This window comes from Halyomorpha halys, unplaced genomic scaffold (assembly GCF_000696795.3).
Source record: "Halyomorpha halys isolate HHAL.00 unplaced genomic scaffold, Hhal_1.1 Scaffold33.1, whole genome shotgun sequence".
Lineage (NCBI taxonomy): Eukaryota > Metazoa > Arthropoda > Insecta > Hemiptera > Pentatomidae > Halyomorpha > Halyomorpha halys.
The window spans coordinates 68,939-92,866 of NW_027109698.1; the positions used below are offsets into that span (position 1 = coordinate 68,939).

At 27.9% G+C, this 23,928-nt stretch overlaps 2 protein-coding genes across 3 annotated transcripts in view; one reads left to right on the forward strand and one right to left on the reverse strand.

Annotated features, from left to right (window-relative positions):
* ck (myosin-VIIa ck) overlaps positions 1-8,709 on the forward strand; it is a 69,332-nt gene extending 60,623 nt beyond the window's left edge. For both annotated transcript variants that reach the window (XM_067047876.1, XM_067047877.1), the window contains 11 exons: positions 612-802; positions 1,882-2,000; positions 2,079-2,334; positions 2,417-2,554; positions 3,581-3,763; positions 3,841-4,042; positions 4,121-4,249; positions 6,616-6,712; positions 7,037-7,134; positions 7,248-7,417; positions 7,918-8,709. In XM_067047876.1, coding sequence (XP_066903977.1) covers positions 612-802; positions 1,882-2,000; positions 2,079-2,334; positions 2,417-2,554; positions 3,581-3,763; positions 3,841-4,042; positions 4,121-4,249; positions 6,616-6,712; positions 7,037-7,134; positions 7,248-7,417; positions 7,918-8,124 — 1,790 coding nt within the window. In that variant the 3' untranslated portion in view covers positions 8,125-8,709. The remainder of the gene's footprint in view (positions 1-611; positions 803-1,881; positions 2,001-2,078; positions 2,335-2,416; positions 2,555-3,580; positions 3,764-3,840; positions 4,043-4,120; positions 4,250-6,615; positions 6,713-7,036; positions 7,135-7,247; positions 7,418-7,917) is intronic.
* Positions 8,710-9,739: 1,030 nt separating this feature from the next.
* On the reverse strand, positions 9,740-23,876 carry Su(H) (recombining binding protein suppressor of hairless). The gene is made up of 3 exons (XM_014428220.3): positions 23,594-23,876; positions 21,863-23,396; positions 9,740-10,079 (listed from the first exon to the last, which is right to left on the reverse strand). Exons 2-3 carry the CDS (start codon positions 23,304-23,306, stop codon positions 10,006-10,008), a joined length of 1,518 nt encoding a protein of 505 aa, XP_014283706.1. The 5' UTR covers positions 23,307-23,396; positions 23,594-23,876; the 3' UTR covers positions 9,740-10,005.
* Between the last annotated feature and the right edge of the window lie 52 nt (positions 23,877-23,928).

Consider the following 23,928-nt stretch of genomic DNA (forward strand, 5'->3'; position numbering starts at 1 on the left):
CGGTCAGCAAAGAACAACATAAATAAACAAAACCATATTTATTTATTTTATGCCGACGTTTCGACCTGAGTTTCAGGTCTTCATCAGGGGTTGTGGCTTGTAAAGGGGAAGATGGTAACTGATTAGTTTACCTGTTACCATCTTCCCCTTAAAAAATATAGCATTATAATAATTCTGAAAATGATTACCAATTCCTGAAACATTAAATGAAATCACACACCTTAATCATATATCAATCATAGAAATGACATATATTTTTAAAAAAATGTATATCAATCTTAAGGTAAAAGTGTTATTTATTTTCAATTCTCCATTTATAATTGTCATCCAAATAAATTCAAGAAAAAAAAAATTAAACGACCTTTAAATTATATATACTAATGTTAAACCCTTAACACTAATTCGAACAAGAAAGTATTAAAAAATATCTCAAATACAATATACCAAAAAATATATAAACCCTATTGAAAACGCCTCTCTGAGATGAAATGGATTAATATTTCATATTTAAAAGATCTGATCAAAAATTGGTATCTTTCATTCTACAGTAACTAAAAAGGTTACACAATACTATAAAATTGTATTAAAGGAACTGTATTATAAATTTTTAGGAGAAGGATCATCATTTTTAACATTTCAAAAAGGGGATCTTATTGTGCTGGATGACGACAGTACTGGTGAAACAGTAATGAATTCAGGTTGGTGCATTGGAAGGTGTGAAAGAACTGGTCAGAAAGGAGACTTCCCGGCTGAAGCAGTTTATGTATTACCAGCTCTTTCTCAGCCGCCTCCTGATATTTTGGTAATTGTTTATCATGTTTTTTATTAACTATTTGCCTGATTTATGTTAAAATTTACAACTGAATAATGTTATTATAAATGAATAGTTATTGTATTTTTTTAATTATTATTATCAATAAAAAAATATTGCAATCAAGTAAGAGAACAAAAATTACCCTTCCTTCAAAATTTGAGATTTCACATTTCAAGAGACATAAAATACAAAAAAAAATTGCTATTTTCACAGATCCATTTTGTAAAATATTTCATATGTGAATATTAGATGATGGTTCTGTGGAGTTATTGATGATAAATAACAAGCTAAATTTGAATAAATTATATAAAGCTAAATTTGTTATAATTTATATAATATTTTATTGGCTTGAGTAAAGTAACCAAATATTGAGTTGCTGAGTACAAAAATTAGTGAATAATGCAACAATGACATAATTATCTCAATTGGTTAAAATGTGCTTCCTTCTTTCACTCCATATCCTGATGACTTTATCAAGTTTTACATTTTCTATCTCTTAATCTTATGTTTTTGTGAAACCAATTATTATTTTATAGTTGAGAATATAATATTGAGTATAGGACCATAAATTTTCTTTGATTTCGACAATTTATTTTTATTTTTTTAAAAGAATAATTTCTGAAAACAATGTTCTTTTGACCTGATTATAAGATATAATTTCCTTGATTACTAGATCAATCCACTTTGAATCGAGATTCATTTATTGAAAAGACAAAAGTAATTGAGGCTTACAAAAATGTTTAAAATTCGATTAATCTTTTAAAAATTAATTATATCAGTATATCGGAACCTCATAATGTTTCAGCCTAAACATGATCATTTCTTATTTATAGAGGCATAATAACTAATAATAATTAATATAAATTTTATTTTACTGGAAGATTATTGATGATTGACCATATTCCATTCATCAATTTTATTTTACTTTTTCTATGTGAATCTTTATTGAACTAGTAAATTACACAATTAAATTTGGATGTCCCATTAATTACTTGCTTGTCTGCTAAATTTAGGAATAAAAGAAAAGATTTTATCTTTTAATTGCTTTAAATATGCTTTCTTGGCAGGCTTTATTTAATATGGAAGAAGCTGATCGCGGTCGTAAATTAAATTCACAACATATGAATGGTACTGAAACCCGAGAGAAACCTTATACTTTAATGGAATATTCGATTGATCATTTCAGGTAAATATATGTAAATTAAATTAACTTTAGCCATTTTTTTTTAACTTGAAGAGAGATTACAATTAACTCTATTGACAGACCTCCTCCAAAGAGGACAATGTCAAAAGCTCTAGCTCTGTCAGCTGCTCGTAGAGGCAGTCCAGATGAACTGTGGCGACACTCTCGTGAACCGTTGAAGCAGCCACTTTTAAGGAAGCTTGTAGGCAAGGAAGAGCTTGCTGAAGAGGCTTGTTATGCATTTACTGCCATACTTAAATACTGTGGTGATCTTCCGGCTAAAAGAAGGCCTGGAAATGAATATACTGATCACATTTTTGATGGTCCTTTGAAACATGTAATTATTTTATTTTATTTTATTCTATTACATTTATTGGTAAATATTTTTGTATCCTCCATTACTAAAAGTATGATTTCAGGAAATACTTCGTGATGAAATTTACTGTCAGCTCATGAGGCAATTAACGGATAACAGGAATAGACTAAGTGAAGAACGTGGTTGGGAATTGATGTGGCTAGCAACAGGACTCTTTGCTTGCAGTCAAAGCCTATTAAAAGTAAGCTGAATTTAATTCCACTTCTGCAATTATTTAAATAATTATATTTGCTTATATCTATAGATGTATAGATTTTTTTTGTCTCAATATTATTTAAGTCAATGTTCTTATTCCTTCAGAGAGCATAATATGTCAAGGGAAGCTTTCTGTTTATCTTAGTCATGTCTAAGCTATTTGAAACTATTCCAATTATAGTTGTTTAAACTTAATTTTTTTTTTATGGGAATTTCTCCAGGCAATAATGAGTCTTCTCATTTTCATAATATGTGGTATTTGAATGAAAATTATATCATATGAACTGGTAAAATTTATCAACAAATGAAATCATCTGACCAATAATTATTAAAATAAATTAAATTAATTTGTAAGCAAAATTATTTCATTTTTTTTTTTTTTTTGAAGTCACTCCATAAAATAACTTAACTACCATTTAACACTATTATGAAATTAACAACCGTATTATGATAGTCAAAGCTATCGTACCTTATGTCAACCAAGATGGTTACTTGATTGCAGTTTTAGGTGTCCTGTATAAACAGCATTGGTTGGGGGCATCTTATTTTTAAATGATGATTCACATTATTTTATAATTGACTGTCTGGTAGTAATGAAAATAAATACAATTCTTTAATAAAAAGATCTTTTTCATGTTTTAATTTTCTTATACCATTTTGAACTAGAAACCTTCCTTGTACTTATCATTTCTGTACTACTTATAACTTATAACTTTTTTTACTTCTTATAATTCTTATGTTTTAAAAATTTACTGTACTAAACAAATTCCCAGAACTCTTACAACTTGCATCGTTAACCACCCTTGGGTTACTGGATCTAGAAAGATGAAATAATAAAAGTTCTTTGATTAATTGCTAACTACCCTAGGCTGACCTTATCTGTCCTTGTAATTCTCTACATCTTGGCAAAAATGTGTATTAAAACATACATATAAGTATTTATATTTCTAAATAATATTAACAAACTTGAGGTATCTTAAAATTATAATTCTGATTATAATGCTGGATTTAGGAGCTTACCATGTTTTTAAGAACAAGAAGGCACCCCATCGCTCAGGATTCTTTCCAGAGATTACAGAAAACTCTTCGAAATGGACAAAGAAAATACCCACCTCATCAGGTTGAGGTTGAAGCAATTCAGCATAAAACAACTCAGATATTTCATAAAGTTTATTTTCCTGATGATACTGATGAAGTAAGTCACAAACATAGTCCCATATCACCATACCATGTTAACTTTCAAAAGTAAAGAAAAATATGTTATAATTTTAGGCCTTTGAAGTGGACTCTTCAACTCGTGCCAAAGATTTTTGTGCTAATATAGCACAGAGGTTAAATTTAAGATCATGTGAGGGATTCAGTCTTTTTGTAAAAATAGCAGACAAAGTAATTTCAGTTCCCGAAGCAGATTTCTTTTTTGATTTTGTTAGGCATTTAACTGACTGGATAAAAAAAGCAAGACCTTCCAGAGATGGTAAAATATAACATATTGAAATATTGTTATTTTACAAACTTTTTAGATCTATATGGTATCCTTTACATGTTTATTTAGGAGCAGTACCACAATTTACATATCAGGTGTTTTTTATGAAGAAGTTGTGGACTAATACAGTTCCAGGGAAGGACAGAAATGCTGACTTAATATTTCATTTCCACCAAGAGCTTCCAAAACTTTTGCGAGGTATATTGACTTTTGCTTCTGATTATTCCTTTTAAAATATGTGTCCGATGGAATCTTTTTAATCTATTTTATTTACTTAAACTGTGTTCCATAAATATTTCAAAATATATTATAAACTTTTTTGTATCTATTTTGTTTCTGTATTAATAATTTAAAATATCTTTTAATTATAATTTTAGATGTTCAAAAACATTATAAGACTGAAAAATCAGCAACATAATGTGACTTATCAACAATCCAGAACAATGTTCTCCTCACAAGGGTTAAAATTAGAATTGATATCATATTATCTTTCCTATAAAATTTATAATATAACATTTACAAAAACATTTTACTCACAAAAAATTTTTATCTTCCTGCAATCAGTCTTCTTCTTGCTGCTTGTCAGTTCCAACTGTTGAGGGGAAGCTAAACAACTGAGTTGGACTCTTTGATTGTTATTCTGAATAGTACCAAGCTGTATCCTGTGCTTTCTAAGCAACATTATCAGTCTGTCACTTGTGTTGAGGTAGGAACTTCTACTAGGTAGGAACTTCTGGGAACTTGAGTAGTTTGGCAGACTATTCTGATGATGTAGGAGATCCATGTATTTAGTCCATGTTTCTGGTCCAGTGATAACACAGAAACATGCTGATAGATGAAGATGAGCTATGATTGACTTCTCGTTGTTCTGATTTAACATTTTTAAAATTGTAGGTCATTATTAGTCTTTAGCTGATGGTCAATCAAAACCTTAGCAAGTAAAATACCAGAAGTGACACAAAGTGAATAAAATACCAGAAGTGATACAAAGTGAATTATACTATTAGTTAATTATACTAACCAACAGAAATCCATTCAGATCCATATGAGGAAAAGATGGTTGGTGGGTGAGGGGGGGGGGTGCGGTCAAAATATAACACAAATAAGTTGAAATAAATTATTTAATTGTCCCAATGTTTCGGCCAGAATTTCTAGCCTTCATCAGGGCTGTTAACTTGAAATCTTACCATCAAGTGGTCATTAAGATCCATGTTTAAGTCTTAAGTAGATGGGTTTACAAAGGCTGTATTCAAACAAATATAATAGAGCTAACAGTGTTGTTGATATTTTATGGAGTAATTTTGATTTTGAGCAGTTCCACAGCAAAGCTTCCCCCAAAACAATCCCTTCTATGATGCCATTGTTTGTACTGCCTTGTTATATAAAAATATCCTAAATTATTAGATTTATATTAACAAAAACATATAAGCATGATGTATCAGCTATCAGGTAATAATGTTATGATGTTTTCACAAAGGTTATCGTTATAATCTATTTCCCATTTAAATATTCCCATTATACTTCTAATGTGTTAAATCCTTATTCTATGCTAGTTCAATTCAAAGACTTGAAGATTTGATAGAATTATTTCTCAATGCTACTGGGGGATCCTAAATCCTCATAAAACCTAGCCGATTTTTTAGTAGCTTGCCTGAATGATTACTCACAAGTTAGCACTACTTGCATTGTATCAGAGATAGACTTTATAGTATTGCTTGACTATTGGTCTCGTGCAGTTTTATTGGCCAATGGGTTCAGATTTCCTAAATCCTTTTGCTCAGTGTCTGCTAATGTACCTTACAATGGTTTAGGTAACCTCTGTTGTAAGGTCATAGTAATATTTTGTTAGTCTAGGTTCCTCCAAGTTATTATGTTTCCTGATCAAATCATTTAGATTACTCCTAATTCTCTTGGCATCAATTGTATTAAAAATTCCATATCAACAAGCTGTCTAATACATTCTAGCTTTTTATGTATTCTAATATCTGTTTTAAGGCCTCTCAGAGAGTTTAGCACTGTGTGTTGTATTCTCTCACACTGTTTTCTATAGGTAAAACATAGCCACGGATAGAACGGAGTTTTAGGTACTTACATTTCTACTAAGGAGCTATCTTTTCTAACAGATGAAAAGTAATTAATCCTGAGACATAATATTCTTTTGTTCTATTTGTAGTAAGATTATTCTTTTGTTTTATTTGTAGTAAAATTATTTTCCTGCTTATGTACCCACTTACCTGAGAGACTGTTCATTAATGCTGTTTTGTTTTTTTTAAGTTTGCGTCAAAGGTGAAAAAGCCCTCTTTCTGCAGTCATTCTTATTGCTTACTTATAATAACACCTATTAATTCAGCCCTAAGACTCAATGGTATACAAAGTATGCCTTTATTGAGTTCCATCATTCCTTTTCATCTGACTAAACCTAAAAATTAAACTGATAACGAGAGACATGTTATTAGTGTTGATTTATCTATTATTAGTCATGTCAAAATCACTTATAGTTCTGTCTTTTTAAATTGCTGATGCCTGTTTCTAATTTTTGTAATGAAATGTTTATTTGAATCCAGGTTATCATAAATGCACAAAGGAAGAGGCAGCTAAGCTTGCTGCTTTGGTTTATAGAGTGCGGTTTGGAGAGAATAAACAGGAACTACAAGCCCTTCCGTAAGTATTTAGTTGAGACACTATATATATATTATTCAATTCAATCAACTATTAAATTCTGGTAAGTTAACAGGCAAGTTCAAATTGAAGTTTATTTCCTTTGGAAGTTGTATTCAATTTAACCAATTAATTTTAAAGAAGTTTCAAGGGAACCAATTTAATTGAAATTAAGTTTTACACAATTATAAGCAAGTTATAGATTATAAATGAATTCATTCATATTTTTTTGCAAATGAATTATGGTGGATGGATAAATACTTTACTTAAAATTAGTTTTTGGAGATAAATGAAGAATATTTTTGTTGTAAGATTTTCATTTTGTAGGCAAAGAATAAGAGAGCTTGTACCAACTGATGTGGTGAAAGTTCAATCAGCTGCAGAGTGGAAGAGATCTATTATTTCTGCTTACAATCAAGATGCTGGTATATTTTATAAAATTTAATTTTTTCTTTTTGTTTTATATGCATTCTGTTTTTTAATCATAGCTAAAGTTTAACCAAAAATATAAGTTTAATGCTACTCTGTTCCATTTAAGGTATGAGTCCTGAAGATGCTAAAATCACTTTCTTGAAAATTATTTACCGGTGGCCAACATTTGGTTCAGCTTTCTTTGAAGTGAAACAGACATCAGAGCCTAACTACCCAGAAATGCTATTGATTGCCATTAATAAACATGGCATTAGCTTGATTCATCCCCAAACTAAAGTAAGTACATTGAAGTTAATGAAATATTTTCATTTTATTTCATTGGTGTTGAGCACTTTAAATTCACGTCGAAACATCAGCACAAATAAATAATTCTTTGTTTATTTGTGTTTTTGTCAACTATCTACACCTCATTATAAACATTTATGAGACACTAGAAATCTTTTGCATGATTTCATATATCGAGATACAACCTCGCTTTACTAATGTTAAAAATAAAATGAACTGTTAAAATACCCATGTAAGGCCTGCCAAACTGATCTAGATAGAGAAATAATAATAATAATAAATGAAAGAATGACTAGATTCAGCCAAACCTTTTTTTCCATTTTTTATTAAAATGTAGTTATCTTTTTACTGAACACTTCAATTTTTTGTAATGATTGTTTAGTAACAATTAATTTTATTAAAATTAAAAACTTTACAATTTATTAATTTTTTTAAATATGCATTCATTTTAATTGTTATCATATTTTTTACATGAAAATTTTTTTTTTCAGGAAATTCTCATAACACATCCATTTACAAGAATATCTAATTGGTCTTCAGGCAACACATATTTTCACATGACGATTGGTAATCTTGTGAGGGGATCGAAATTACTATGTGAAACATCCCTTGGCTATAAAATGGATGATCTTCTTACCTCTTATATCTCACTTATGTTAAGTAATATGAATAAACAACGGAGTATAAGGATAAAATAGATACGCATGTTATTATTTTTGTAATTATGGTTGTAGAACATAACAATTATTTGGACTAGAGTTCAAATTATAATTAAATTATCAAGCTGAAAATATAAAATAAGGCTACAAAACCAGATATTGGTTAAGGACATCGGAGGGAAATGATCTAACCAAAATTACCATAAATTAATACTTAATAATTTTGTATATTATCATACAAGAGATGTACTTTTATAGATGTATTAGTAAGAGAAAAAAAAATGCATCTTCTAGTTTTCTTTGTAATATATTTAAAATTTTAAAGAAGAAAAAATAGTGTGATAATTTAATTTTTATACAATTTTTTAGTAAACTATTTATTTATATAAAATATTTATAATAAGTTAAAGTTTAATAGGTATATATATATTTAAAAACATTGTTATAATTCACAAATTGTAAATGTCCTCTATTCTATTTATAATTGTATTTCATTGAGTGAAGGTGATTTGAATGTTTTATTTGTTGTACGCTACCTCTTATCAACTCTTATTTTCAAGCACTTGCTCAAACCCGTTGTAAATTATCTCTTTTTAAAATATCTTAATAAATCTTGACATTTTAGTTTTGTTTGTTCTTGAAATGAAAAAAATTAATAATGACCTTTTTTTTTTTCTGAAAAATGATAACCAGTAGACAGAAAATGCTTTTGGGACTAAAATCAATGTCACAGAATCTTTGGGCATTTCATTTTCTTAAGGCATCATTTTTCCTCTACTATTAATTCAACAAAACTTCACTTTATTTTTCTGTTAGATTTAGATAACAAAACTATTAAAATAAATTAAATTTTTCAAAATATCATTAAAGAATTACTTTTTAAAACAAAAGCAGATAAAATAAAATGTCACTCATAGAAGGGTGATAGATTAGAAGGGTCAGTGGAAAAAAAAACAGGTTCACTTCTTTTTTAAAAATTGAGTTATTGGTATCAATGGATTAAAAATCCAAATGGGTATTCTTTCAGGGAGTTAAAATAACAATTAATAAATTCAATAGTAAAAATCTACTCCCCCCCCCCTGCTCTTACTCTCTGGAAGAGTGTAGATTTTTATTTTGGATTCATTGATACCAATGACTCAGTTTAAAAAAAAATAAGTGATAGCTGGTTTATTATCCTTTCATATAACAAGTAATTAGTCAAAAATTACATATTAAAAAAAAGTGAGTAATGAGGATCTATCCTCGAGGTCTTATTTTCCATTCAATTATGTTTGAAAAATAGATGAGCAGTGATTTAATTGTGAATTTATTAATGCTTATAAGCCATGTTGAAGAAAAGGTTGAGACTCACAAAAGGCGCAAGCACTAACTCCATTCAAATTTTTAACTTTTTTACTTAAGAAAGACAATAGATGAACCTAAATCTGAAAAAAAACATTTGGATAGGTAAAAGAATTTGGCTAAAAATCCCTCCCACTTTTATGGTATTGCTGTGCCTAGAAAACAAGGCACAGCAATACATAACAATTCTAATTCCATTAGATCCAAAGGAGGGCCGGAAGATTCCCAAATCTAGCCTATATATATATATGACTTTGTATTCTCTTCCAGTTCTTCTTTAGTGCACTAAAGGTAAAGAATTAAGAATAAATTTCCAAAGATTAAAATTTATTCAGTGCATCCACCACAAAATGAAAGTCAACCATCCATCAAATCCAAATGTAAAATTTTACTAAGCAATGTCTTCTCGCCTGCCCTTATTGCTCCCACATGCATCCTCAGGATTAATTACTCTTCATAGTGATATCTTCAATGTCTATTCCAATAATTTAACCCAACCATTTCATTTGCCTCAATGTTACATCAGTTATATTTAGCTGGTATACCATAGACATATGTTTAAATCATTCTGTTGAGTCATTCTTTGCATGCCATAGATTTGATGCAAACTTCTGACTTGATCTCTTGACTTGTGAATCCATAATTTATATCTGCATACAGCAGAAATGTATTATAGTCAAGTAAATGGCTAGTTTCAGCTTTCAGAATAGTATAACAGATCAAAATGGTGAAAACTACTCTCTAGGATTGGATTAGAGCCACTTACTGGATTGAGCAAGTTCTTTTTCCAAGAATTATCTCTCACTACTATCAGAAATGAATAATTAACCTGTTTACATTAATTGTATGATTTGTTTACCAATGAACAAAACAAAAATTCAATAAAACATATAGGGGATAAGTACATGGGGTGTTTTTATAATAATGATTCTTGGACCTATAACATAAGTATTAAAAAATAATACCAAATTATATGCATAGTATAGATATTTTATGTTATACTGTAAAGTGGTAGACAATTTTTTGTGAAGAAATGATGAAGCTCTTTGGGAAATGGGAAGTATTTACCAACATTATAATTTCCCCTCTCAACTACTGAGACATTCTAAACTACTGACAATATTGGGAATGTTTTTTTGACATTTCTCTGGCCTATACAGAATGTTTTTTATATAGCATTGTTTATAAAGCAAGATATAGAAATATTATTATTTTACAATTCAATATTCTTGATAGCTTCCTGTCCTGTATATAATATTCATGGTCATCAGATTAAGCTCTTCTCAAACACGTTCTCATGCATCTGAATCCTAAATATTTTTTATTATTATTAATTTAATAATAATTTCTTTTCTAGTTTGAAATTTTCAGAACTTAGTCCGAGAAATAGAAGTATTATATCTTGAAAAATATAGTGAAATTATATTTTAATATGTATATATTAGATCTATATTGAAACCCATGTTTTCAACCTCTAACTCGGTGGCGTGTAAAAAAACCTCTCACAAAAAAATTTTTTTATTAAAACTTAGTACTTATAATAAACTTTTTTTTAAATTTTCTACTTTGTTTTATTATTGCAATCTATCTTCAACTAGCCTCATTGAGCCATGTTTTAAATCAAGAATTTTCTAAATCTACTCCAAAATGCTTCCCATTCCCCTTGGAGTCCTCCCCTCCCCACTTTTTCACAAAAATTGTTTTTTGGACCACTCTATTCCACAGTTAAACTTTTTCAGAAGCAATTATCTTCAAAATGATTATTCTATTGCCAAAAGTAAAATCTGATGTTAGAAAATCCAAGAAAATTAGATATAACTGATACACTTATCTCATTTGTCACTAGTAGATGGCTGCTTGCTTATATATTAGAAAAAAAAGTTAATCATACCATAGTAATCCACTAAACTAGAACCAGAAAAAGATCTCAGTCGAAAGTTTAAGAGGTCTGTTTTATGGAATTCTGATTACGAATTTCGACTTTATTAACTAATTTTCCTCAGAAATATAAAAAAAAGATTCAAATAAGCTCTTTTTATTTCTTAAAAAAACCATGTCCTAATTATTATCCACAAGAAACATACAACCGTCAACATAATTTGTCAACAATTAAAAAATTCATATTAGTTCTCAAATAGCATGAATACTACACAATTTTCTGCAATATAATCTTATAATAAATTAACCAAGGTTAAAATTCTTACATGCTTTACTTCATAATATTTTTTGTCCGGTCATCATTTAAAAAAAATCAAGTTATTAGCCAAATAGAAAAATATATATATGTTCATTTTGCTTATTTGTTTTTTTTATACTTGTAAAAAACATTGAGGTCATTTAGTTGAAATTATAATCAGCTCTGTAAAAATTATAAATGATCAAAATTTCTGAACTTTCTACTGAGATCCCTTACGGGTCCTCATCTGACTGATATCCATTAAACTACGAGCAGTTGTTTCTACACCATGCTCAGGATAAAAAATGTAGGGAATTTACTCTTGGTTAATTCAGTATTGATTGATGTTGCTAAAAATATGTATAATTTTTATGCTATGGCAGAAAATCTGAACAAACACTAATATTTTGAGTTGCTCTTTTTAAAATTACCAAGACAAATTGGAGGTCTCCAATTTGAAACTCTTATATGCACTCCAAAAAAAAAAAAAAAAATACATGAGTAAATCTTCAGAGCTTCTTCATAACTTTCCATGAAATATTACAATAGGACTGGACTACAGAACAATGAAAAGATTTATTCAAAGCATTTCTCAAAATAAATGTCATTTTACACCAGATTAAGTATACTGACCAAACTAACTGAATATCCTATGTTTGAAAATGAATAAGATGTGGGCGGACCACTTAAGGAAGGAAAACTAATTAGATTTGAATAGAAAACAATTATTCTATTTTTTTAAAAATTATTTCAGAATAATCATATTCATATATAATCAGTTTAAAATTCTGATAAATTAGATGATGAAAGTTTAATAGATTATTTACACTCATGAATTAGTGTAAAACAAAAAAGATTAACTAACACCAACATAGATAGAATACCTACTATAAATCTATAATGAACACCAACTATATAATATAAATATATCAATAATAATAATCCATTAAAAAAGTTAACAAGTTTCTTATAGCAAAAACTAGAATGGAAAGGAGGTTCATTAGGTTAAGAGAAGCATAAGTACTAGTTATAAAAATCTAGTAAAACTGTTATGCTGATATTATGGTGCTTTGTTGCCTGAAGGTAGAGCTAATTCTCTCTACATAACCATTTTAACTTAATCGACTGAGCACTGATAAACATCCTTCTCTCCACATCCACTCCCACTACTAGTAGAAGTTTTTTGAATTTCATTAACTTTTATTTGATTGAAAATGAACAATTGTGTCAATTCTTGTAATACTGGATATGTTTGTGCATATAAATTAAAGCATTACCAATCTTCATCAACCCCCCTCCCCCCGAATAAACTTAAATTGCCAAGATAAGTATTAGAATATAACCTCGATATAGCTAGAAGGGTAGTCAGTTTATTTAGAACAAAAATTCGTTTTCAATTAAAAAATAACATCAAGTTTAAAGGGAATTTAATATTATAATGAATAAAGACAGGATTTTTGAGCAGTAAAAAATTGAAAGATGTACAGTTAAAAACCCAAAATTTTGCCGCAAAAACCCCAATTATGTATGAAACACCCAAATCCTAACCCTGCAATTATCAACTTTATTGTTTAATTTATAATATAAATAGAATGAAAGCTTACATAACCTTTTTTCAATCAAATTAAAATCGCTAAATACTCACTAAATTTCAGCAAACATACATAGAAACTTAACTAGTCTCATTAAAAACCTAAATTTTGAAGTGAAGAGCTGCCAGTGAAGCTAATTGTAATAAATTATTTTATATTCCTATTACGAAGCCTGAAATTCAATTTCATAAAACTACCTCAATTCTAAGTTTAAGAAAAAAATATGCAAGGCCCCTTTCAATCAAGAAACAAATATTTAAAAATATTCTTTCACACAAAATCCCTTTTCTGGTTAGATTTTCAATTATGTATTTGCATACAAATAGACTATTAACCAAAAACTGACTAATAATAAGTTGATGTAGAAAAACTTTAAAAAGTTTGATAAAGAAAATATAGATAAATTCATATTTTCAGACAATTTTTTTTTTTTATTATTTAAAATAAAATACATAAGTAATATAAAATAATAATATGAAAAAAAAACTTGTGGCAGTCTTGGGACTGTCCTACAGAAGTGAAAGTTCAGAAAATAAAATAATCTATTAAAATTTTATAAGTAATAATTATGTGTCCCTTCTTTTTATATATTATTATTATTTTATAGCTTAAGACAGAAAATATTAGTTCTATAATAGTAATAATAAAAAAAGAAGAGCCATTTCCAAAGTCAATTCTAGCAGAAAAAAATTTATATCATATTAGAAGATTATGAGATTACTGGAGCTCACTCAATTGGACTGGCATTGCTAGGATTGTTAAACTCATGTAAACTTTCATTCTCCTATTACAATATAAAAAATTCCCTGCTAGAATTGATCAGTGATACCTCTCCCACTTCTTCTATTTATCCATTCATCTTGCATCACAAAACCAATTTACTCCCATATAATTTTTTTTTTCTTGAGATGAACACCAGTAAAGAAGTTTCACTTAAAAACGAAATTGAAATTTTAACAAGAAAAATGAAGGACTAGAAGCAGACTAGGTATCCAAGTTACAACCAATAACAATGAACTTCCTATACAAACATATTTTAGAGTCTGTTTCAAATTTATCCAAAACAACTGATTAATTAAATTCCAGGAATTTTCTTCACTTGTGCTTATAAGTTCTTTTTGTTTAGGTTGGATTTGACTCTTCATATGCTAATTAGTGTATTACTTTACTTAAATATGTCAATTTTAAACTATAAATTAAATCATCATCATGGGTGTTACAACTCATCGCTGAGTCTTGGCCTCCTCAATTAGTCTCTCTCTGTTACAGCTGTTCTCCAGTTAGCTAGTCCAAGAAGAGCTATGCTATCTGTGTCGACCCCATCCATCCAGCACATCTAGGTCCTCCAGCTCTTCTTTTTCTTTCTGGACACATCAGTATAATGTTGCTGGTTAAGCTACTCTCATTCATCCTGGCTACATTACCCGCCCATTTTAGACACTGTATCTTAATGAACCGGACTACGTTCATATCATTATGTATGACGGCCAGATTTACATTACTCCACCTTCTCCAGTCATTACCTGAGCACACTGATCCATATATGCGATGTAGTACTTTTCTAAGATTTTATTTATTTATAAATTAAATAAGGTTAAAAATAAAAGATATCAAAATGAATAAATAGTGACATACATTCACCTACATGTGTATGATATAAGAAATTTAGTTCAAGCACTGAATTTAATGCAACGTAAGTCTAAATTTAGGTCAAAAAGAGTAAAATGTGCAACTTTGTGAAATATAAAAATTAGTCATATTTAAATTTTTTTTTCATGATTCGAATTTCTGTCAAGGTTTGAAGGAATTTGGAACTAGAGAACAAAATATGCAATTACACGAGAATCCAGTCTCTAATAATGAATTAATAGCTGAAGTGTTTTGTTTATATCAATTAAATTATGTTGTTATAGTAACATTTTTATGTAATATTTATAATTTTATAAAAAACTATATGCTATTTCAAATAGAATTATTATGAATAAACAAGTACACTGAACTAAGCAAGTGCTCTGGTAAAATAAATATAAATATCACACCTTGTAAAAGGGCAATAGTTATAATTTTTTGTTATGTTATTTAGACCTGAACCAGTAGTAAAAAAACAAATTTGCAACTTCGAAAGACCCATGCAGCCATAGCAATAAACAACACTGGAGTTTTGGCACTATTGTTACTTTAAAAAAGGTCAAGTAGTTACAATTTTTGGTATGTTATTTAGACCTGAACCAGTAGTAAAAAAAAAAAAATTGGTACTTTGGAAGACCTGCACAGCTGCAGCAGCAAAAATCACTGAAATTTTGGCACTATTGCAAGTTTTTATCAGTACCTCCCAAACTATGCATCCAACAGAAAATAGTTAAAGTAATCTAACTATTTTCTGTTGGATGCATTTGTATTTAACCTACATGCATGTATTTAAACTACATTAAAGTTATTACAATTTGAGATCTGAATGAACTCAATCGTTAAGTATCTACCAATATATAGTTCCACAATCATTGAATATTTATTCCAAAAAGTGAAAAATCTTTGGTTTCGGAATAATGGAGGCCATTTTAAATAATGAGGGCATCTAAAAGAAGGACTGTAATTTAGCTAAAAGAATTATTTAAATGAATAAATTCAAATTTTATATTTCTTTAGTTGTACTAGTGACGGATTTCCAACCAAAATTTATCAATGCTAATTTCATTTACATATTTAAAGGAATAATTAAACAGTCTAATAATAAAAACACTGACAAAAGGCTCTGGCTTCCTGTTAAGGTCACGGGAACTGATATGTAAATAAGATTAGTAGGATAAGGTAAGAAAAAGGAAATAGCTATTCAAATACATACTCAGGGAGAGTGTAAAAGTGTGACTAGTTTTTAATGTTTATTACATAATTCTATAAGATCTTATCACACAGTTTATAATGTCATCTAAAACTATATTTGGTATACTAGTTAACTTAAAATTGAAAATTAATTTTGATTACAAAAAATTCTTGTGCAAATAAAAGAATAATTGTCAATTCAACAAAAAAGTTATTAAATATTTCATTTAAGAAAAGAAAAAAGTAGTAAGGATATATTTCCATATCATACCATTTTAATATATTTCACTAACAAATAAATTACTTATTTTAATAACTATTAACAATTTCTTGAAATATGATGAATCCTGTACACATAAATAAAATAATATCATTTAAAAATAAATATTCTAGCACTGAAACAAACACATATTTGTATTGTGTGTGTGTGTGTGTGTGTATGTATGTATGTAAATATATACAAATGCAAATTTGTTTACAACACGATTCATAGTTTTTTTTTATAATTATAATTTTTTTTTTTCAATAAAATTTATGTACAAGGCTTGTATCACACAATATCAATCGGCATACGTTAAGACATGTCATGAAATAAGTATTTTTTAAAAATATATATACAAAAATTACATTAATTCAATGATAATTAAGGCTAATAAAAAATAAATTAAATTCATTAAACAAAGGTAATCACAATTATAATACATTTAAAAAAAACAACACAGACACACTATGAAAATTAATTTTTAACTAAATTAAAATGATAACCTAAATAGAAATCACATGAACATTATAATTCACTTGTATGCATTTACATTTCACGTATTAATAAGGATAAATAAACATTTTTAACTTACTCCCACATTTCTATATTACATTTACAAATAAATATGCTATAAGTGATTTCATTGTGCATAAATAGAAACTCCCAATTGATTAACTCCATTATGAAGACACCTTTCACTGTATTTAAACTAATATTAGCTCAAGAGAATTGCTACATACTTATTGCTACAGTATATATTTTTTTTTTCACTTTTTTTAAGAAAATAATTATTTAACTTTGTTTGCAATCAACTATTTGATGAATTCAAACACACTTACTTAATAATAAGCTCAAATGACAAATCTATCCCTCTTTCCAAATAAAAAACTTAAAAAAGCAATATAATTTGTAAATAATACCAATAGTTCAGCTAAAATACAATAATAAAGGACATATCTTACTTATCGTTGTCGAACAAATAATCGAAATTTTTATTTAAATTAAAAGTTAATATAATCTTCATGAAAGTACTGGATGGTACAAATATAATTTCATTAACAGAATAAATACAAATATATATGTAAAGAAATAGATTAATTTCAAAAAGCATCTGATACATTAGGTATTTAACTTAAAGATATCAGATATTTACAAAATACAAAATCCAGTCACTAAATATCATGTATATGATATTTTGTATTTAATAAGTTTTATTTAAACTAGGTTATAAAAAAAAGTCTTTTGTTTTTCATAAGCTAATACATATCTAAACAAATAAGATAAGCTAAAAAAATGTTTTCCTTTGCTCCAAGTTATGCCATCAGTAATTAATCAAAATTTACTTCAAGGCTTTTTAAAATAATATATAATAGAAAAAAAAAACTACAATAAAAATTCGATATCAAGGATTAAAGTTATTACTAAATATAATTATTTTTTTGCAATCATTATTAATAACTTTAATTTTTACTGAACAATTTTATAATTAAACTTTTAATACCGCTTTCTCAATAAATAAAAAACTGTTTTTATATTAAGATTAATATAATATCAATTAATACAAAACACTAATACACCAAAATATTGCACAAAACAAAAAAATAAAAAGGCCATAAAAAATTTATTTATGACAAAAATAATATAAAATTTCACACAAACAAAAAAAAAATTCCAAAGAGATAAGAGTATTTAAATATAAATCGAATAGAATGTAATAATAAACAATAAAATGTGCAAATGAACTTATATACCATAAAATAAGTCATGGTAAAGATTTAAAAAAGTAGATATAGATATGGATGGATTGCATATGAAATACTTTGCACGGATTGTTCTAAATATATTATTTACAACTAAATATAACATAATTTCTTCTCAAGATAAAATAACTTATATTTGCCAAACTATATTTTATGAAAATCAAATAATTTGTATAAATCCCCTTTGATGAGCTTATAGATGTTTAACAGAACAAATAAAATCAAAGTTTATCTATTGTTAATTAAAACAATTAAAAAGGATATATATATTATATATATAGAGGCACATTTTTTTAATAAAACTATGGTGGTGTATTTACTTAAATTCTTTGAATTTGTAAAATCAAAACATTGAAATATTAAATATTGGTCATTACGGTTGTTAAATAAAATTGATTTAAATAAATCAGTGGATTTCTAGTACTGAACAAGGAAGTAAAATTAATTAAATACAATTTGATTACTTATTCTGAAAATACAATAAAAAGAACAAGTATAGTTTAGCCTTTATAATGTATGTTATAGTTTTATAGCGTTATGTTATGCGCAGTTTTAAATTTATCTATAACTAGATTAAGGAATAAAAATCAAGACCCCTTATATATAATATCTTTATGTTACAATCAACAAAATTAGTACCAGCGAGTAGGGTTAAACATGAAACATTTATTAAAAAAAATTAAAAGGATCCTCTTTCCTCTTTTAGTTAAAAGTTAATATTCTTGAAAAAAATGTTTCATAAAAGAATCATTAAATTAGAATTACATAATGGGGTCAAACCAAATATACTTAGATTAAAAAACACAGGATTAGATTTTTATAAAGGAGCTAAATAAAGGAAAAATTAGCTTATATGAGCTGCTAGGTTTTAGAAGAAAAAAATTATAGAAGTATTCAAGCAACCAATATGAAGTATGATAAATGTGCTAAGTGTGTTAAAGTAAAGAAGCCTATTTTATAATAATGTGCTAAACGCACTTAACTTTAGGATGGTATAGCTAAAATTGAATGAATTTTGTAAATAAGATGAAACTCACTGAGAGGCTTATTATCAAGTTTTTATATCGTGTTTATTACTTAACCTTATCAGTATATTATTATATTATATTATGACACTGTCAGAGGATTTATAATTGTTTAAAAAGTTCTTTTTTGAGTAAGTGAAACAGCATCTATCGAGCAAATGAACAGACAGAACTCGTTAATAGAACATCAATAAAAAACACTTAGCACAGAGGGTTCATTCAATAAAAGTTGATGCTAACCATTAACAATTTAAAGCAATTACTTCTTGCAACTTTTAACACAAGTAGCATGAATACCCCTCCTCATATGGTAGCGGGTATGAGAATCTTTTTTTTTTAAAGATAAAACTATTTTTTGTATAATTGTAACTATTATTTTTATAATGAAGGCTTAAATGAATCTTAATTGTAGTTCTTATATTTAAAAACTTTTGGTCTATTAATATTACCAAATTTATATAAATATAGAATCACACAGTACACCAGGCGTTTTAAAATATATTCAATAGAAATAAAAAAAAACAAAAAAAAAACTAAATAAAGTAGAAAGTGAAGTGGAATATTTATAAATTGTTAATTAAGCCAGTTCTTAAAAAAGATTTAAACACAAAAATAACAATATAATTGCAAATTCAGAAGATGATGACCAACCAGGAATTTAAATTATGTTATTCAATCTTAGTTATACTTTTAAAAAAAATCAAAAGCAGTAAATATTTATCCTGTAAATTTCCAAATTATTTTTTTATTCATATGTCGCGTAAGATCAAATTTTGAATAAATAATTAATTAAGAAGTAAATTAAGGAAAGGGTAATTAATATTTTAAAATATTGAGTCTTAATTCCCTTAGTTGAGCAAGTAAAGAGAGGAGTCCCATTACCAAAATTTATATAACTGTACGTATAACTAACTACCTACAAATGAGCCGTTTACTTTGAAAATGGGCTAAGTTTATTTATCTTAAAATTGAAATTTTTAAGAGTTTACATTTAAATGAAAATAAAAATATACATATAGGATATTAATGAATCACATTTTTTAAGGATATCTAGAAGAGCTAGATATTAATAAACATAACAGTATATTAATATATAAACATATATATTAAAATAACAAAAAATATTAAGTAAACAGAATATGTATTCTTAGCAAGAATGGACTTTTAAAGTTAACAAAATCTTCTAAAAAATTCTAAAAAGTCCAAGTCCATTTGGTATCATTTAAAATTCTTCAAATTAAAAAAATATATATATTTAATTTTTGTATACCTCATTACAACAGTTGAAAAACGAAGAGAAGAAATCTTGTAATTCTATAAATTACAAAACAATTTACTGCTCATCTATATTTTGTGTATGAGAGTGATATAAAGCAGTCATGGTGATTGGGTAGTATCTATATTAAGTTTATCATGTTCTTGTATTTGAGAAACAAATATTTTGTGGGAAGAATCATGGCGATATTATTTTCCAAATGAACAATGAAAATAAAGCAATTTCAGCATTTTCATGTTTGTTTTTTTTCTTTTACGAAACACTCAAGCACATCTAAATCTCTTTTCAATTTCAAATCAACAAAAATATAATCACAATTGATGCCAGAAACCAAAAGCACTTCCCTTGTGATTATTCAACTGAAGCAGCTATTTAAAAAGTAAGATCAACTGTAATTACAATTATCACTGCCTTTGCACAACTAGAAATCCACAGCTTCTGATATTAATAACAATAGATTATAATTAGGCTACTTTTAAAGTGAAATTTCAACTATCAAAATAACATCGAAAATTTATATAGCCAAAATTATCACATACTCAGAATCAATTTTGGGCAAAAAGTAATTACAATTAAATAATATTGTAATTATTAATTGCAATTACTTTGTATGAACTATCAATTGCAATCACTAACCAAATTTACAGTGGTTTATCAAGTAGTTGAAATTATCAGTTGCAATTACTTTGCATCAACTATCAATTGCAATTACCGACCACAATTACAGTGGTTTATCAAGCAGTTGAAATTATCAATTGCTATTACTTATTTGAATTCAGCAATATAAAATTACAGTAATTGGTGAGTAATTGTAATGGAAATTACTTTGCTAATGCCTAACACTGTTTGGAATATACTTGTGACAGCACATATTACTACAATAATAAATGAACTTGGGCCAATTTCAAAATAAATGGCTCAAATTAACCTAAAAATGTTCTAATAAAGTAATGTTTCCTTGTCAAAGGCCTAAAATCTATCAGACTTCTGCTATATATATTTATATACATATTGCTTATAGATAGAGATATTTACAATCAATTCCAAATTCACATATTCATCTGATAATTCCTAAATAATAGAATTTCAAATTAAAAAATAAACAAATATTATTTACCCCAGAATGGTAATTTGACTTGAATTATATAAAATTAAACCAAAATGGCACAATTACTCTTCAATGAATCTTCAACTGTTCAAATCATAATAAATCATTGTATAAGATGAACTGATTATTTTTCAGGACTACACAATTCGTACTTAAAATTGATAATAACAATTTGAATTTAAAACAGCCTACAAAATGATGCTTGAAAAAATACATATATATATGTATATGTGATTATTGATGTTGAAAAATATGATTATTTTTTTACTTGTAAAGGATAAAGTTGTTACCTATTTTCATTAAAATTATAAATCACTACCACTTTAACATTTGAAATTAAGCAGTGTAAAGCTCATAGTTGGAAATGCCTGAGAATTACATAAAAAAAATTAATTAAAAGTAACAATTATATACCTTGAGCTTGATTCCAAGCAACATCCGGTATAGGAGGTAATCTATCTGTGTGTGCAGTATTATGCCTCATTATGTCTTCAGCAGGTGGGCAATGAGGACGAGGACCAGGTTCAGGTGTATACGTAAAAGTAAGACCAGTGGCATAAATTATACCATCATTACGGACAAGAGACACAGGTACCTGAGTTGGTTGGCGAACCCAAAGCCATTCCCCTCTGAATGATGAAATATCTGGAACCACACATAACATTGACTCTTGGCATCGGTACATTGTTTCAGCTTCTACATCGCCAAACCAAACTTGTAAATTAGGTGTGAAATTTTCACCAGATAACTCCAACATTGCAACATCACCACCTCCATTCAAATGCAAACTATGGACAATTGGTACAGGTGTTACAGGGGTTCGGACAGGACCCATTCCTTCATAGAACTGATATTCAGCTTTGTCTGTACTAATAATAGTCCAGCAGGCTCCATCATTAATCATTTCTTTATTAGGTTCTTTAGGGCAAGGAGTAGCTTGGAATTGAATAATACGTTCTTGTGATAGACAAAGATACATCCGTTCAGTATCTTTCATATAAAATGCACACTTGTGTAACTGAGATACAGGATCATCAGCTTCTAATAGAGCCATCTGCTTATCAACTTTTCTAATTATAAGCCGTGGAAGGGCCATTCCTGTCACTGAACATACCAATTTGACAGTACTTCCATAATGAACATAACCTTCTCTAACACTGAATTCTTCACTTTCACTCTCATCATCATCGAGTAGGTGAATTGTAAAAGCTCCCCACTGAGTCGAACTCGCATGAAAATTTCCATTTTCTACATGCAAATATCTTGTACTTACAGTTTGTGACCTTAAACGGTTAAATAGTGCGACTTTTGTACCACTGGCAATACACAAATCGGCATTCTTCAATGACTGTTTTTTTTTGGACGGCTTTGAAATAACTTTTATCCTTTTACTTTGAAACACACCAATGTCATGACCGCTACCATAGAACATTTTCACAGAGAGCATAAAGTGTTTTCGTTTATCAGAGTCAGATATGTACAATGTCTTAGCAGCACAATATTGTTTTCCATTGTTTAAATCAAGCTGTTGCATATCTTGCTCTGAATTACCAATACCAATAAAGGCACAAAGCTGAGCTGCATGTTCTGTATCCCCTTCTCGTAAGAGCTGTTCTTGTCTCAAACGCCAACCTTCACCATACAGATAAATACATGGAGGAGGACAAAAAAATCGTTTTTCATTTCCATAGGATTTCTGTGCAACTTTTGCATGAAGAATAACAATAATCATATCACTTCTTTCCCTCAAATACCTTTCCATTGCTTCCCTTGTAAGTCTTTGATCTTCATTTCGATAAATATATCTCTCCACAGGATTCTGTAGACTGTGAGCCATCCCGTATTGGTGAGGCATCATGGAGATATTTGAAAATATTCTTACATAGCAGCTAGAGGGTCACTCCTCCAAATAGTTTCATGACTAGTTAGTTATTCATTTCAAAACACCCTAAAAAATAAATGCAAATCATTAAATTTACTGATAAAAAAGTATGATAAGAATAAGTGAATGTTAATACTTGATGTTTAAAAATGATTCACACGTTTTATTTAAACTAGAATCAGAAACATTAAGAACATTTTTAATCTTTACTTCTATTTTAGGAAAAAGATAATTTTCTAGAATAATCTTAGTTTAATACATACCAGTTAAAGTCCAAATATGACGCCACAACAAAACACTATCCATCCCTCCCTCGTCACTAGAACTCTGTTACTGTTTCAAAACATCATTCGAAAACACCTGTTCACCATGGGAAATTTTCCGACAGTCTGACCAACATTACAGAAATGAAAGGAAATCGATTTTCACATTCTTTCTCCCAAAATGTAAATAAATGTCAATATATTTCTGAATTAGGTTATAATACATATTAAACTATTTTTTCAAGAATAAAATCACGGGTTACCGTGAGTTGTTGCTATCAAACTAACTTCATGCTTATCTGTTTTAAGAATGAAGGTCAAGCTCCGCCTAAACC